The following is a 17,092-nucleotide window of genomic DNA, read 5'->3' as shown; positions in this document are numbered from 1 at the left end:
TTTTTCCAGGAGACTCCCAATGTCAGTGCCCCTCCAGGGATAAACATTCTCTCGAATTTCACCTTACTAACATTATTAAGAGGGCACCGCTGAGGCACTGCCTTAAGCGTCCTCTTCAACCTGTACGGACAGCGTGCCAGCCCAGCCCCATGTTATAGCCTGTAAACAACCGCAGTAAGAGACTGCAAGACATAGTTGATCAACAGCCATACATGTCACACTGAGGGTGGCTGTACAAACAACTTTAACACTGTTACTAATATGTGCCACACTATGAACCCACACCAAACAAGAATGAAAAACTACATTTTGGGAGAACATCCGCATTGTAACACAACATAAACACAACAGAACAAATACCCAGAATCCCATGCAGCCCTAACTCTTCCGGGCTACAATATACACCCAACCCAACCCCAACCCCACAGTGATAAAGTTGTTTATACGGCCACCCTCAGTGTGACCTGTATGGCTGTTGAATAAGTATGTCTTGCAGTCACTTCCCTGGGTCTGCGGAAGCCTCATACAATATGTGACTGGGTCTGCACACTGTTTGTATGGTGAAAAAGCGGACGAGACGGTAGTTCGTAGAGAACATCAAAGGTAGGGCCATCACGACACGCCCTTACTATTGTTATCCGGGTGAAAACCGGGAGAATGACGACAGGAGCACTGATATTTGGGTGTTTCCCGGAAAAGTTGCGAGAGTCGGCAAGTATGTTGCTAGGGCGGGAAAGCCATTAAAGGAAGGTGAATTCATTAAAAAGTGCATGTTCGATTTTATTAAGAAAACTTTTCTAGCGGCCCAGCCTCACCCAGTTTCTGCATCCAGTGGCCCCCAGGTAAATTGAGTTTGAGACCCCTGGTATATAATAAACAAAGTGCAAAGCCATACGCTCACTCAATTTCGGTAAATAACTTAAATTTGGATCACAGCATCATCGTTTTCACAGCTTTTTTTGTCGTTAGAGGTAGAGAGTGTTTTAATGTAGAAGTTAGTGGTTCTATTGGAAGCGGAACCTGTTGTGATGTCGTCATCGCCCGGGAGGGAGTGTCGCCCTCCGCCGTGACGTCACTCTTCTCTGTGCTTCTGGACTCGGCTGAAGAAGATGGCGGCCTCCTCAGGTCTGTTAGCCTCATAGACAATACGCTCCAACCTACGCCCCCGTTTATTCCAGGTTTGATTCGCGGCTTTCGGTAATAGACAGTCGAATAATATAGAAGGTGACAAAAAGAGTCTCGTTTTGGTTAAAAAAAAAAAAAAAAAGGCCACCAAGTGCGCGGCGCTGCTGTGTCGCCAGCTTGCTGAGCTAGTGTTCAGTTAAAGGGCGCCAGTGAGTCACAAATGTCACTTTTAATACCAAGGAAATGATAAAAATCTCATATATTATTATATTGATGTTTTGTGTAAAGAAATGAGACCGCGGGGATTGTGTTTATCTCAAGCTAACCTGGCGACGACAACATTGTGACACAGCCGCTCTGCTGCCACTCAGCTAGGAGGAGCAAAGCCACAATTAAAATTAAAATAAACAATGAGCATTTGGAATTAAGTCATGATGCTTACTTAATTACGATGTTGTAAACACATAATAATGTGGACAGTTTGTAGCAGCTACGCCGACATTCCCAGCAATGTCTGGTGACGTTAGCATTAGCTGCAATGCGCTAGCTGTCGTTTAATGTCTTATTAACGTGGCTTTTTTACATTTAGTCCCGTTTTTCGCACGATGTGTCCTATTGTTATAAACCCAGCTCTTATTAAACATCACAGCAGCGGTTACACTTGCAAAGTTGTCGTCGTTTTTGGTTCCAGGGATTAGTCACAGCCCCATTTTGGCGAAAATCAAAGCTGGTCCGTCTAATAGTCACTTTTAGTTGATTGTTGAACTAAAAGAACGTTGACTTCATATTTGTGCCATGGTTTGAAGCTGTATCCTCACCCATGGCCTTCCCAGGTGTTACGTTTTTGCTGCGTAGTGTTGTAGGCACAATACCAATGTGAGCAATTTGCAAATTTAATGTCAAATGAAATCAACTGTTTATTGGATTCATCACTATACAGTGTACAACCACGACAGAACTACTACCACAACTTGGTTTACTATTTATAAAATATGATAATGTAGGGTTACCTGGAACTTGATATAGGTCACCCGGCCTGAATCCACACTTGGTAGTAGTTTAGTCAGTAGTTTAGTCGTGGATGTACACTGTATAGTGATATATTCAATAAACATTTGATTTGATTTGTTTTGACATTAAATTTGCAAAATGCGCAACCGCATTTTGCAAATTGCGCGTTATTGGTAGTGTGCTTTCAACATAGGCACAATACCAATGTGAGCTATTTGCAAAATGCGCAACTGCATTTTGCAAATTTAATGTCAAATCCATCCATCCATCCATCCATTTTCTACCGCTTATTCCCTTTTGGGGTCGCGGGGGGCGCTGGCGCCTATCTCAGCTACAATCGGGCAGAAGACTGCGTACACCCTGGACAAGTCGCCACCTCATCGCAGGGCCAACACAGATAGACAGACAACATTCACATTCACACACTAGGGCCAAAAAAAAAAAAAAATATATATATATATCAACTCAAATGAAATCAAATGTTTATTGGATTCATCACTATACAGTGTACATCCACGACAGAACTACTGACTAAACTACTACCACAATTTGGTTTACTATTTATAAAATATAATAATGTAGGGTTACCTGGAACTTGAAGTAGGCCACCCGGCCTGAAACCACACTTGGTAATAATTTAGTCTATAGTTTAGTCGTGGATGTACTCTGTATAGTGATGAATCCAATAAAGATTTGATTTGATTTGACCTCGCGTGCCATTGGTATTGTGCTTACAACATAGGCACAATACCAATGTGAACAATTTGCAAAATGCGCAACCGCATTTTGCGACAGAACTACTGACTAAACTACTACCACAACTTGGTTTACTATTTATAAAATATAATAATGTAGGGTGGCTTCACAGTGGGAGAGGGGTTAGTGCGTCTGCGTCACAATACGAAGGTCCTGCAGTCCTGGGTTCAATCCCAGGCTCGGGATCTTTCTGTGTGGAGTTTAGTTTGCATGTTCTCCCCGTGAATGCGTGGGTTCCCTCCAGGTACTCCGGCTTCCTCCCATTTCCAAAGACATGCACCTGGGGATAGGTTGATTGGAAACACTAAATTGGCCCTAGTGTGTGAATGTGAGTGTGAATGTTGTCCGTCTATCTGTGTTGGCCCTGCGATGAGGTGTAGCTGAGATAGGCGCCAACGCCCCCCGCAACCCCAAAAGGGAATAAGCGGTGGGAAATGGATGGAATAGGCCACCCGGCCTGTATCCACACTTGGTAGGAGCTTAGTCAGTTGTTTGGTCGTGGATGTACACTGTATAGTGATAAATCCAATAAACTTTTGATCTGATTTGATTTGACATTAAATTTGCAAAATGCGCAACCGCATTTTGCCAATTGAGCGCCATTGGTATTGTGCTTACAACATAGGCACAATACCAATGTGAGCAATTTGCAAAATGAGCAACCGCATTTTGCAAATTTAATGTCAAATCAACTCAAATTAAATCAAATGTTTATTGGATTCATCACTATACAGTGTACATCCACGACAGAACTACTGACTAAACTACTACCACAACTTGGTTTACTATTTATAAAATATAATAATGTTGGGTGGCTTCACAGTGGCAGAGGGGTTAGTGCGTCTGCCTCACAATACGAAGGTCCTGCAGTCCTAGGTTCAATCCCAGGCTCGGGATCTTTCTGTTTGAAGTTTGCATGTTCTCCCCATGAATGCGTGGGTTCCCTCCGGGTACTCCCGCTTCCAAAGACATGCACCTGGGGATAGGTTGATTGCCAACTCTAATTTGGCCCTAGTGTGTGAATGTGAGTGTGAATGTTGTCTGTATATCTGTTTTGGCCCTGCGATGAGGTGGAAAATTGTCCAGGGTGTACCCCGCCTTCCGCCCGATTGTAGCTGAGATAGGCGCCAACGCCCCTCGTGACCCCAAAAGGGAATAAGCGGTAGGAAATGGATGGATGGAATAATGTAGGGTTACGTGGAACTTGAAATACGCCACCCGGCCTGAATCCACACTTGGTAGTAGTTTAGTCAGTTGATAGATAGATAGATAGATAGATAGATAGAACTTTAGTTGTGGATGTACACTGTATAGTGATGAATCACTATACAGTGTACATCCATGACAGAACTACTGACTAAACTACTACCACAACTTGGTTTACTATTTATAAAATATATTAATGTAGGGTTACGTGGAACTTGAAATAGGCCACCCGGCCTGGATCCACACTTGGTAGTAGTTTAGTCAGTAGTTTAGTCGTGATGAATCCAATAAACATTTGATTTGATATTAAATCTGCAAAATGCAGTTGCGCATTTTGCAAATTGCGCGCCATTGGTATTGTGCTTACAACATAGGCACAATACCAATGTGAGCAATTTGCTAAATGCGCAACCGCATTTTGCAAATTTGTTTAATGCGCAATCTTTTTGCAAATTGCTTCCAGCTATATATTTGAATAATGTGTGGTGCAAATTTTGCAAATCAAAGGGCGCAAATACATGTTTTTGGTGTCAAAATAATTTATTGAATACTTATGTAAATCTATTAATTTGTAGTCGGGACAATATAACTGAGTATTGCCCTCAAATCAGTCCAACCCTAACCCTAACCACTATACAGTGTACATCCACGACTAAACTACTGACTAAACTACTACCACAACTTGGTTTACTATTTCTAAATATAATAATGTAGGGTTACTGACTAAACCATCTACAAAAAATCGTCTTAAATCTCGTCTTGCGATATGCAAATTGCATGCGCTCAATGGAAATGACGTATAATTTGCGATCAAAGTACTTTTTCTGGCGGCCGAATTTTGGTGCATTTTAGTAGTTACCCATCCATCCATATTCTACCACCTGTCCCCACTCGGTGTCGCGTACTGTGCTGGAGCCTATTCCAGATTCATTTGGGCAACGGTGCGCAAATAAAAGGTTTTATGTATGTATATATGTATATATATATATATATATATGACCTGCTGGTGGTAATATTTCATGTCCGTGTAGTTTTTATCTGATATTCATTTCTTCCATGTTTGCAAACACAATGTCTGTGCCTGAAAGCAGATTGGCGGAGAATGAGAAAGTGTTGTGCGTCTGAGGAAGCACAAAGATAAAAGTGTTTGCGCGGGAGGTAAAACCTGTGATTGGCAATAAAAACTACATACAGCATGGACGATGTGTGATTTTTTTCTGGAGGCCATCAATCAATCAATACATTATATTAAGTACATTTGTTTTTGCGTAAAAACACTTATTTTCAAGGTGTAGGGGCCATGATTTTGCCATGGCGGGACACCACAACCAAATGCATTAAGGGCCCTAAATGTAGAGTAAAGTAGCAGCAATGGTGAGATCCCAAACTTCTAGTAGACTTTCTGTTTTTTTCCATTCATTCACTCTTATGTTTCACAGTCACAAGCTCTGGAATTTGCATGAATGTTACGCAGCCTACTAATAGTTTTTTTCCCCATCGGAATATTTTTAAGAACAGTGGGATAGTACATCTCCCCTTTCTTCTGAAGTGTGTGTGCTTCCATCATTTTACAACACTGCATGTTCAATGCCTCCTGAAAACATTGACTTCAAGCGCAACACATATTCTGACACTTTGATTCACCACTTTTTTTTTAGATTGTAGTGTTATTAACTTGGTGGCTCTTAGCACTTCAGGCAGGAGCACACAAACCATTACCATAAATCATTTGGTAAAAAAAATCACCAGCAAGGGCACTTTGTGCTCCATTGGTCGTAGCTTATTTCATGTGGCTGATTTATTAAGTGTATGTGCGTAAGAGGTCTTCTGGTAAAAGCTTGTTGTGAACGTACATTATTGTGCTTTGGGGACACATTTTTTCAAGTTTTCATTTTTGAGGCAACATGCATTTTATTGAGTTCATGTTTGTACCATTAAGGTGCTGCTGTGGAGCCTCTTAAGCCCTTTATTGGGCATTTATACATTTTCTCTACTGCTTGGCCTTATTAGGGTCCACGGGTAAGCTGGACCCTATCCTATCTGACTTTGATTAAGCAAGTAGCGGGGGACTAGAGATGGGCCATATGACTTGAAATCTATATCGTGATCTACATTGCAGCCTCCTGTGATAACAATATATATCATATCATTTGGTATATAAATTATGACAAACGCATTTTAAAATGGGTTACAAAGGCTCTTAATTTGCGTGCTGACGCATGTGGTAACAATTTAGATAATTTCCTGTTATCATGTTTTCTTAAAACTATTACCAATCTACTATAATTTACCGTTGATAGTTGGATAGTTTCTGTTGTAGGATGTATCTGTCTACACTTATGTTAAAAAGAAATAAACACTTATTCTTCTATTGTTTAAATACTTTGCATTAGTTCTGAACAAAACCACAAATTGGGTATTGATTCAATACCAAGTACCATATTTTCCGAGCTATAAAGCGCATCCATCAAATTTTAGAAAAAGTAAATATGTTTACATATATTAGCCGAATCCGACTATATGCCGCAGATATATACCAGTTAGGGATTGACTATTAATTGTCGGCGCCGATATTTGGAATTTTGATGTATATCAATATCAGCCTTCTTTTATCAGTATTGGCAATTTTATAAATTTTTGACAGCTACAACATAAAAAAAACCTCAGCAGATAAAATACATTTATACACATATGATACTAGTATAATATTAAAATAATAGTGATTGGTAGAAGATAACTTAGGAGTAATAACCAGTGGTCCTTTCTGCTAAGATGCTGCTGTGCTCAGACTTGAAGTAATTACTACGAAGTGGAAAAGTGGTACGATTAAATAGGCTTTGCCTCTGCCTACTCCTTTCTTGACATGTTGTAAAGAAAAATAATAAGAAGGTCCTGAGTTCGATCTCCGGTCTCTGGGTCTTCCTGTGTGGAGTTTGCATGTACTCCCCGTAACTGCGTAGGTTCCCTCCGGGTACTCCGGCTTCCTCCCACCCCTAAAGAAATGCACCTGGGTAAAGGTTGATTGGCAACACTAAATTGGCCCTAGTGTGTGAATGTGAGTGTAAATGTTGTCTATCTGTGTTGGCCCTGCGATTACGTTGCGACTTGTCCAGGGTGTACCATAGGCTCCAGCATCCTTCGCGACCCCGACCTCGGATAAGCGGAAGAAGGTGGATGGATCGATGGACACATACTGACTGATTCTGCTTTCTCAGTCTTATATTCTCTGGCAGACCAAGTCAGTGCTTATAAGATGTGTTAAGCAGCATTACGATTCAATCTACTGGTTGGATTTAGAATGACATGCTGTATTTACAGACTGTCCCACTATACCGTGTGTAAGAGCGAAGTGTATTTGTGGCGACTGCCTATGTATGGTAAACACCAATATGCTGCATTCCCAGGGTGATAGAGTGAGGATTTAAAACAGACTCATTTAGTTTGCCTTGCTGCATTTAAAGTAAAATTTTGCGGTCCAACAAGTATTTTATACATCTGGCGCTGATGTCAATTATGTAAATTCAGAATGACTTGTCATTGTCTGATGTACTGAGTTTGCGGGTTGGGGAAAATTTTGATTTATTTTGTATAGTGCTTAAGTTCTTTCACTGTACAGCTCAGCTAATCTGTTACAAACTCTTATACCAGACAATAAAACTTAATACAACCATTTTGTTGTAGGAGTTAGAGTTCCTCGCAATTTTCGCCTTTTGGAAGAGCTGGAAGACGGCCAGAAGGGCGAAGGCGATGGCACAGTGAGCTGGGGTCTGGAGAATGACGAGGACATGAACCTCACGCAGTGGACCGCCATGATCATCGGACCCGTCAGAGTAAGCACTCACTTTTAAGCCTAACTTCCACATACTTTATTACAAGTTCTCTTTTTCTCTCATAATTCAGACCACTTATGAGAACAGGATATACAGCCTGAAAGTGGAATGTGGACCCAAATACCCAGAGACAGCCCCGACTGTTAGATTTGTAACAAAAATTAGCATGAACGGGATAAATAATTCCAATGGGATGGTAAGCAATGTAATTTCTATGTGGTTTATTATTACAGTATCTAACAAAAGTGAATACACCCCTCACATTTCAGCAATTATTTTTATTAAGGATACACAACACATCTTTTTTTAAGCATATACTGATAACTTCCTGCCTCAAGACCGATACAGTTACATCTATTACTATTTTAAGTTCAATTAACTGTAGTCTGTGCACACCTCCAGGTAGGATTGCACAATTTTGATGAAAAAAATTAATTGCGATTTTTTTTTTCCCTCTGAAATTGCAAAAGTGATTTTATGTGCGATTTTTATATTTCATACATGAAACTGCAAAAATAACAATTAAAGAAAGACCTATTACTTTTACATGGTCACTCAACATATTATCTCAAGGTGCCACACATTTAAACAATATGCAATAATTTACTTCAAAAAATATTTAGCTTTATGCAGACAGACGTCTTAACAGCTTTGGTCTACGTCATGCTCTTTAACTGAAAATATAATCTATAAAAATATACATTGTTTATAATGTAATGTAATCATAGTATATATATTTTATATAAGTATTCATTTAAAATGATATCAACTTTTGTCATTACTCTAGAATTGCTTACCATTGTACTGTAATTGGAAGATCATTCACTAAATGGACTAATTTATGTTAGCATACATTTCACCTAAATAGATATTAAACACCTTAAAGTGCATTTTTTCCCCCAGTTGTCTTGTTTTTTATTGCTATCACGTGATCGCAGCATTTTTGCTTGTTCGTCCGTGCTCATATTGCCCATCCGATTTGAAGCTGAAACATTTCCACAACGGGACATTTGGCTTTATATCTTATTTTTTCCCTCCTAATTTGTGATACTTTGCAACACTTCTCACTGGCGGGTCATGTGGCTCTCTGAGTGTGTGGGCAGCGGCACCCCTCTCTGCCGAGACAAAGATTGTGAATGAGTGAAAAGAGGGGTCACTCTGCTCAGTTAATTTAAAAGTTGGGCACTAAGAGCGATGCACAAGGTAAGGCGTATTTCTTCCTGTTTGAAGCGAGAGACGAAGAAACGCGAGTCTCAACAATTCTGACTGGCAATCATTTCTGCCAATCAAATGCCGGTGATGGCGCAGGAAAAAAAACCCCAAAAACCTTAGCTTCTCGTGGGTATATGCTGCACTAATTAAAACCTAGATGTCGATTCAATTTCGATTAATCGTGCAGCACTAGCTGGGGGTTAGAAAGAATCCAAAAAAGGTGGCTCTGACAAAGTGTAGATGTAGATTTGTCCTGACAAAGGCCGATATCTTCATCGATGGTAAAGGGCTGGTTCTCCAACTCCGTCATTTCCATGATAACATCACACATCGCTTTAGTCCTCGGGTCGTCTGGCAAACTTTTTGCACATTTCAAACGCTTTCGGGAAACGAAAAAACTTTCTTTGCGCCTGGCTTTGTGACAGCTTCTTTTGCAGCAGGGTTAAAACTTTTGTACTTAAAAAAATAACCTTTAAAGCGTAATATTAAATATTTAAAAATACCTGTGCACAGAATGTTTGGTTGAATATTATAATGATTCACCCTGGTGACAATACATTACTGGGTTGAATAGATTATTTTCATTTTTCACTTACATATATTGTTTATTTGAGCTTCTGCTTTTTTCGGATTCAAATGTCTTTTTTTGCAGTTTTGAATTCATTTTTTTCTGGTACAGTATAGGGATGTTCCGATCAGGGTTTTTCGGCTGCTGATTCCAATACCAATTATCCATGAATGAGATTGGCTGGGCCGATACTAATACCGTTACCAATCACATGTATTAACTTTCAATTTTTTTACGATAGGTGCGATTTGTTGTTTAACAATATCGACACCATTTTTTAACCAGTTCATTATTCCCTTGTATCACATACTGTTGTTTGAGCAAAACAAATCCAACAGTACACAATAACTAAATACAATCAAAAACAATTTTTCCATTAGTCATTTAAATATTGTGTTTCTACACAGAGTAAAGTATATCCAAGTTGACTTTCCACAGTATTGTGCTCAATTGTGAGGGGTGTACTCACTTATGGGAGATTTTCAATCAAGCTTCCTAAAAGAGTGTCTGTCCTGTCAACTAAAGCGTTGTTCTTTTTGTCTCGCAGGTGGACTCGCGTAGCATACCAGTATTAGCAAAATGGCAGAATTCTTATACCATAAAAATTGTTCTTCAAGAGTTAAGGCGTCTAATGATGTCCAAAGAAAATATGAAGCTTCCACAACCTCCAGAAGGACAAACCTACAGCACTTAGTCATAATGGATTGTTTTGACCTGTGTCTTAAAAACCTTATTTAGAAATATTCTGTCCAAAAAAAAAAAAAACAGTAACAAAGAACATCAAAAGGCTCACCTTGCACATATACAATAAAGTCTGCAGGAGCAGGATTGGACGTCAACACATTATATTTCAAAATAAATAGTCTGTGCGGAGCATCTACAACAAGAACCATTATCATAATTACTAATATGTTCAATGCAGCCTAAATGGGCTTGATGATGCCACACAGTGTTAGCATTGTGTACACCAGAAGGGGCAAATAGTGTAACTCATACCTTCTTAAGTTAAAGTCAGAAAAGACAAGCCACTTTTTTTGTCTTTTTTTTTAATATGCAGGTGGCTCAGTAATACAGAACTGTTGCTCTGTAGTCTAAACGTAGTGTCACAAGGTGAGATTTTTTTTTATAAATATATAAATAGATATATATGTATTTGACACAATACCAATGTTTTTTTTTTTTCTCAAGCTGTTTTGACATGTAACAGACGTTGAAGCCTGTTCTGTTCTGGGGTAAGAAAAAGACTAAATAAACCAGCCCTTGCATTTAACGTCTAGTGAAAATGGCAGGTGTATGAACTTGTGATTTTCTGACATTAAAAATCACTGCAAAAACTCAACCACGTCCCAAACGCTTTTTTTCCCGTCCAACCCAACGTGCGAATGAGTGGATCCCCTTATTGCGCCAAAAGGGGGCGTAGTTTCCCTGTTGTTCTCTGTTTCCTCTCCTGTTAAGAATTTCTTCAAGATTGGCAATATTAAGGGAGATTCTGGAGGGTCCTCTCTAAATATGTGAAAGCTTAAACAGATTTCTACTCGATCAACGCTGTATCGATTTTGAATCAGTCGAAATTGATGTTCTTCCCTGTTTGTGGTGTGATTACAAATGAAATACAATAGGGCAGGGGTGTCAAACTCATTTTAGCTCAGGAGCCTCATGGAGGAAAATCTGTGCACACCCGAGCAGGACTTAAAATCATGGCATTATAACTTAAAAATCAAGACATTATTTTGTATGTCTTTGGCCAAAAATACAACAAACAGTCTGGAAATATTAGAATAAAAATATAGAAAAAAAATACCGGTAAAGTTTAGATCAGGGGTGTCAAACTCATTTCAGATCGAGGGCCATATGGAGAAAATCTACTCTCAAGGGGGCCGGACTGGTATTGTAATTAAAAATAAAGTCAACTTCAGATTGTTTTCTTTGTTTAAAAATATAACAAACACATTCTGAAAATGTACATATAATGTTGTTGGGTTTCTTTTACAATTACATGTTGCCGTTAAGAGTATTCGATCTGTTATTTACACTTTCTGACTAAATTATGTGATAATGTTCATCAGTCAACTCATTGGTGTTCATTTTCAACCTATCAAGATTAAAAAATATCAAAATCAAATTACAGGATGTTATTCATGTAGTTTGCTCATTTTTGTTGACTGTTGCACTAATGTGTTTTTTTTTTCTTAATTGCTATTGCGACATCCAGTGGACACATTTAGAACAGCAGTTTTTTTTCATGAAAAAAATTCCATCTCATTTTCATACTTGTCAAACTCATTCCGCAGGCTGGATAAAAACTGTTCGCGGGGCTGATGCGGGGCGTACGTATGACACCCCTGGTTTAGATCCATGAAGGAAAGAAGAAAGCGAATGAATGTTTATTACTGATTAACGTAACATTGGCATAAACATTTGTTTTCTTCTGTGTTTTTTTTAATGAATTAAGTAACCTTTATGACAAGTTTTTCCAAAACACAATATAGAATGTGAGATATTACAGGATAATGCATGGATTTAACATTTGCTTTCAAAACGCTTACAAAAAATAGGGACCCCAACAAATTACTGTGGGACTTGAAAGAGTCCCTGGGACCCCATTTTGAAAATTCCTAGCGCCAACACTGATGGAGTATTGGTGCGTGCAAAACAGCAGCAGGCGGCTGTTGCCTGCGGGCCGGTTCTAATACTAATCAAATATCCCTGGTCCATCCATCCATCCATCTTCTTCCGCTTATCCGAGGTCGGGTCGCGGGGGCAGCAGCCTAAGCAGGGAAGCCCAGACTTCCCTCTCCCCAGCCACTTCGTCTAGCTCTTCCCGGGGGATCCCGAGGCGTTCCCAGGCCAGTCGGGAGACATAGTCTTCCCAACGTGTCCTGGGTCTTCCCCGTGGCCTCCTACCGGTTGGACGTGCTCTAAACACCTCCCTAGGGAGGCGTTCGGGTGGCATCCTGACCAGATGCCCGAACCACCTCATCTGGCTCCTCTCGATGTGGAGGAGCAGCGGCTTTACTTTGAGTTCCTCCCGGATGGCAGAGCTTCTCACCCTATCTCTAAGGGAGAGCCCCGCCACACGGCGGAGGAAACTCATTTCGGCCGCTTGTACCCGTGATCTTATCCTTTCGGTCATGACCCAAAGCTCATGACCATAGGTGAGGATGGGAACGTAGATCGACCGGTAAATTGAGAGCTTTGCCTTCCGGCTCAGCTCCTTCTTCACCACAACAGATCGGTACAACGTCCGCATTACTGAAGACGCCGCACCGATCCGCCTGTCGAGCTCACGATCCACTCTTCCCCCACTCGTGAACAAGACTCCTAGGTACTTGAACTCCTCCACTTGGGGCAGGGTCTCCTCCCCAACCCGGAGATGGCACTCCACCCTTTTCCGGGAGAGAACCATGGACTCGGATTTGGAGGTGCTGATTCTCATTCCGGCCGCTTCACACTCGGCTGCGAACCGATTCAGTGAGAGCTGAAGATCCCGGCCAGATGAAGCCAACAGGACCACATCGTCTGCAAAAAGCAGAGACCTAATCCCGCGGCCACCAAACCGGAACCCCTCAATGCCTTGACTGCGTCTAGAAATTCTGTCCATAAAAGTTATGAACAGAATCGGTGACAAAGGGCAACATTGGCGGAGTCCAACCCTCACTGGAAACGTGTCCGACTTACTGCCAGCAATGCGGACCAAGCTCTGACACTGATCGTACAGGGATCGGACTGCCATAATAAGACAGTCCGATACCCCATACTCTCTGAGCACTCCCCACAGGACTTCCCGAGGGACACGGTCGAATGCCTTCTCCAAGTCTGGATCTGGCCTTGACTTTGACACTTATGAAATAGGGTGACCATATTTTCAGTACCAAAAATCTGGACACTCAACCTAGCAATGAGAGCTACACACAGGGTGTTAAGCAGGCATATGCAAGGGGGCAGTCCAAAATGTGAAGGGGGAAATATGTGTACACACAACTCCATCATTCTCCAGCACTTTTTTCTGTGCTTATTCAGGAGTAACATTGCCTTCTTCGTTGAAATAAGTAGCTACTTGTCCAACACCGATCTGGAGAAGTGGACTTGTGCAACTTGGGTGTAGCACCTGAAGACTTAGCTCCTTCTGGCACAGCAAGGGGGACAAACATCTGACCCTTTGGCTTGCTCAGGCCCCCTCGAACAAGTTTTATCCAGCTCGCGAGAGGAGTTTCGCTGTAAGTATAATAATTTGCTGACATTTTTGAAAAGAAAGAAACTGCTGTTTTAAATGTGTCCACTGGATGTCGCAATAGCAGTTATTTGTTGCGAGAGGCGCATGACTTCAGAGGAGAGGGATCAGAGCTATGTGAGAAGGGTCGAGCTGCGGCCACAGACACTCTTAAGTGGCGCCCACTTTAATTTGCACTCACAGGTGTGATGACAACGGAAGTGAACCATGTCTTAAAGATGTGTCGCTGACCACGCAAGAGTGGACACTTGATTTGTAACGGGATCCAAAACGGATAATGCAACGTACCATGGTTGTTATTTTAGTTGTTGTATATATTGCTTTCTCGGGGATAGGTTGAATGGCAACACTAAATTGTTGTCTATCTGTGTTGGCCCTGTGATGAGGTGGTGACTTGTCCAGGGTGTACACTGCCTCCCGCCCGAATGCAGCTGAGATAGGCTCCAGCACCCCCCGCGACCCCGAACGGGACAAGCGGTCGGAAATGGATGGATGGATATATGCAACTCTATCTGGGATGCCGAATCTAAAAGTTCAGTTACACTTTTCTAAAACAGTGGTTCTCAACCTTTTTTCAGTGATGTACCACCTGTGAACATTTTTTTAATTCAAGTACCCCCTAATCAGAGCAAAGCATATTTGGTTGAAAAAAAGAGATAAAGAAGTAAAATACAGCACTATGTTTCAGTTTCTGATTTATTAAATTGTATAAAAGTGCAAAATATTTTTCATTTGTAGTGGTCTTTCTTGAACTATTTGGAAAATAAGATATAAAAATGACTAAAAACTTGTTGAAAAATAAACAAGTGATTCAATTATAAATAAAGATTTTCTACACATATCAACTAAAAGTGCCCTTTTTGGGGATTGTAATAGAGATCCATCTGGATTCATGAACTTAATTCTAAACATTTCTTCACAAAAAAATAAATCTTTAACATTTAAATTTCTAAGGAAAATGTCCACAAAAAAATCTAGCTGTCAACACTGAATATTGCATTGTTGCTTTTCTTTTCACAGTTTATGAACTTACATTCATATTTTGTTTAAGTATTATTCAATAAATATATTTATAAAATATTTTTTAATTGTTGCTATTTTTATAATATTTAAAAAAAAATCTCGCCTACCCCTTGGCATACCTTCAAGTACCCCCAGTGGTACGCGTACCCCCATTTGAGAACCACTGGTCTAAAAGATGTATTTCTCAGATTTAACTCACTTTTCTCACATTTAGCTCATTTTCATCAATTTTAAATTTAAAGTAAATGTGGACTCAAAATGTATCTAAATGTTATATCTAAACATAAATCTCAAATATAAATGTATATATTAACTATAAATATCACATCTTAGTCTAAATCTAAATGTGTGCACTAAATAGAGATGGAAATCAAAAACCCATTCTTGTTCAGAACCAGTTCCAAGTGTATCAATTTCTTAGAATCGCTTGCCGTTTATTCAAACGATTCACTTATCGATCCTCCCGGGTAAGGATGACGTTGTGAAGGGATGACAGATTTCAAAATGGCAGAGCCCGGGTGCAACAAACGCTCTACAGTTGACTACATTTTACAAGAAAAGATTGCAACAGCGCTGCTTGTAATAATTATAAGGCTGCTTGTTCATCAAAAGGAGGACATGCAAGCAATATGCTGAAACATTTGAACACACAGCATGCTATCCATCCATCCATCCATCCATCCATCCATCCATCCATCCATCTTCTTCCACTTATCCAAGGTTAAGTCGCGGGGGCAGCAGCCTAAGCAGAGAAACCCAGACTTTCCTCTCCCCAGCCACTTCGTCCAGCTCTTCCCGGGGGATCCCGAGGCATTCGCAGGCCAGCCGGGAGACATAGTCTTCCCAACGTGTCCTGGGTCTTCCCCGTGGCCTCCTGCCGGTTGAACGTGCCCTAAACACCTCCCTAGGGAGGCGTTCGGGTGGCATCCTGACCAGATGCCCGAACCACCTCATCTGGCTCCTCTCGATGTGGAGGAGCAGCGGCTTTACTTTGAGCTCCCCCCGGATGGCAGAGCTTCTCACCCTATCTCTAAGGGAGAGCCCTGCCACCCGGCAGAGGAAACTCATTTCGGCCGCTTGTACCCATGATCTTGTCCTTTCGGTCATGACCCAAAGCTCATGACCATAGGTGAGGATGGGAACGTTGATCGACCGGTAAATTGAGAGCTTTGCATTCCGGCTCAGCTCCTTTTTCACCACAACAGATCGATACAACGTCCGCATTACTGAAGACGCCGTACGGATCCGCCTGTCGATCTCACGATCCATTCTTTCCTCACACTCGTGAACAAGACTCCTAGGTACTTGAACTCCTCCACTTGGGACAAGGTCTCCTCCCCAACCCGGAGATGGCACTCCACCCTTTTCCGGGCGAGGACTATGAACTGGACTTGAAGGTGCTGATTCTCATCCCAGTCGCTTCACACTCGGCTGCGAATCGATCCAATGAGATCTGAAGATCCTGGCCAGATGAAGCCATCAGGACAAAATCATTTACAAAAAGCAGAGACCTAATCTTGCAGCCACCAAACTGGATCCCCTTAACGACTTGACTGCGCCTAGAAATTCTGTCCATAAAAGTTATGAACAGAATCGGTGACAAAGGACAGCCTTGGCGGAGTCCAACCCTCACTGGAAACGTGTCCGACTTACTGCCGGCAATGCGGACCAAGCTCTGACACTGATCGTACAGGGAGCGGTCCGCCACAATAAGACAGTCTGATACCCCATACTTTCTGAGCACTCCCCACAGGACTTCCCGAGGGACACGGTCGAATGCCTTCTCCAAGTCCACAAAGCACATGTAGACTGGTTGGGCAAACCACCATGCAATAATTATAAATGAAAGTCATGGTTTTAACGGCTCTTATTTCATCCCAGCTGCAGTAACACTAGCATGTCATCTGACTACTACTAACGCCTCCTATGGTGTTAGCGCTATTATTTGTTAAAGGAAATGAACGTTGACCAGAATCATCGAGGAACTTAGCCTGTGTTTTCGAAAAAATGTGCTACTTCATAAAATAAAATGCAACAAGTAGCAATATGAGAAATGGTTTTGGATGACATTTTCAGAAAATGTCTGAAATAGGTCTTGGAACAAGGGCTTTTGTAGTTTTTTATTATTAT

The 17,092-nt window shown here is 41.1% G+C and overlaps 1 protein-coding gene across 2 annotated transcripts; it reads left to right on the top strand.

Annotated features, from left to right (window-relative positions):
- The first annotated feature begins 1,015 nt into the window (after nucleotides 1-1,015).
- ube2v2 (ubiquitin-conjugating enzyme E2 variant 2) lies at nucleotides 1,016-11,047 on the top strand. Of its 2 annotated transcripts, none has more exons than XM_061920484.1 (4): nucleotides 1,016-1,125; nucleotides 7,780-7,928; nucleotides 7,999-8,124; nucleotides 10,256-11,047. In XM_061920484.1, the coding sequence occupies exons 1-4, from the start codon at nucleotides 1,110-1,112 to the stop codon at nucleotides 10,400-10,402; spliced, it is 438 nt and encodes a 145-aa protein (XP_061776468.1). In that variant the 5' UTR covers nucleotides 1,016-1,109; the 3' UTR covers nucleotides 10,403-11,047. The 2 variants fall into 2 exon arrangements, with proteins under 2 accessions (XP_061776468.1, XP_061776469.1); XM_061920485.1 differs by lacking the exon at nucleotides 1,016-1,125 and adding an exon at nucleotides 1,156-1,178.
- Nucleotides 11,048-17,092: the final 6,045 nt, after the last annotated feature.

The sequence above is a fragment of the Nerophis ophidion genome, linkage group LG14, assembly GCF_033978795.1.
Source record: "Nerophis ophidion isolate RoL-2023_Sa linkage group LG14, RoL_Noph_v1.0, whole genome shotgun sequence".
Classification (NCBI taxonomy): Eukaryota; Metazoa; Chordata; class Actinopteri; order Syngnathiformes; family Syngnathidae; genus Nerophis; species Nerophis ophidion.
This window is presented reverse-complemented; position numbering and strand designations above follow the sequence as displayed.

Bases quoted from the DNA above. Each gene is read 5' to 3' on its own strand.
- ube2v2 (XM_061920484.1), top strand. The intron at 7,929-7,998 runs GTAAGCACTCAC...CTCATAATTCAG, and splicing joins TGATCATCGGACCCGTCAGA to ACCACTTATGAGAACAGGAT. The intron at 8,125-10,255 runs GTAAGCAATGTA...TTTGTCTCGCAG, and splicing joins TAAATAATTCCAATGGGATG to GTGGACTCGCGTAGCATACC.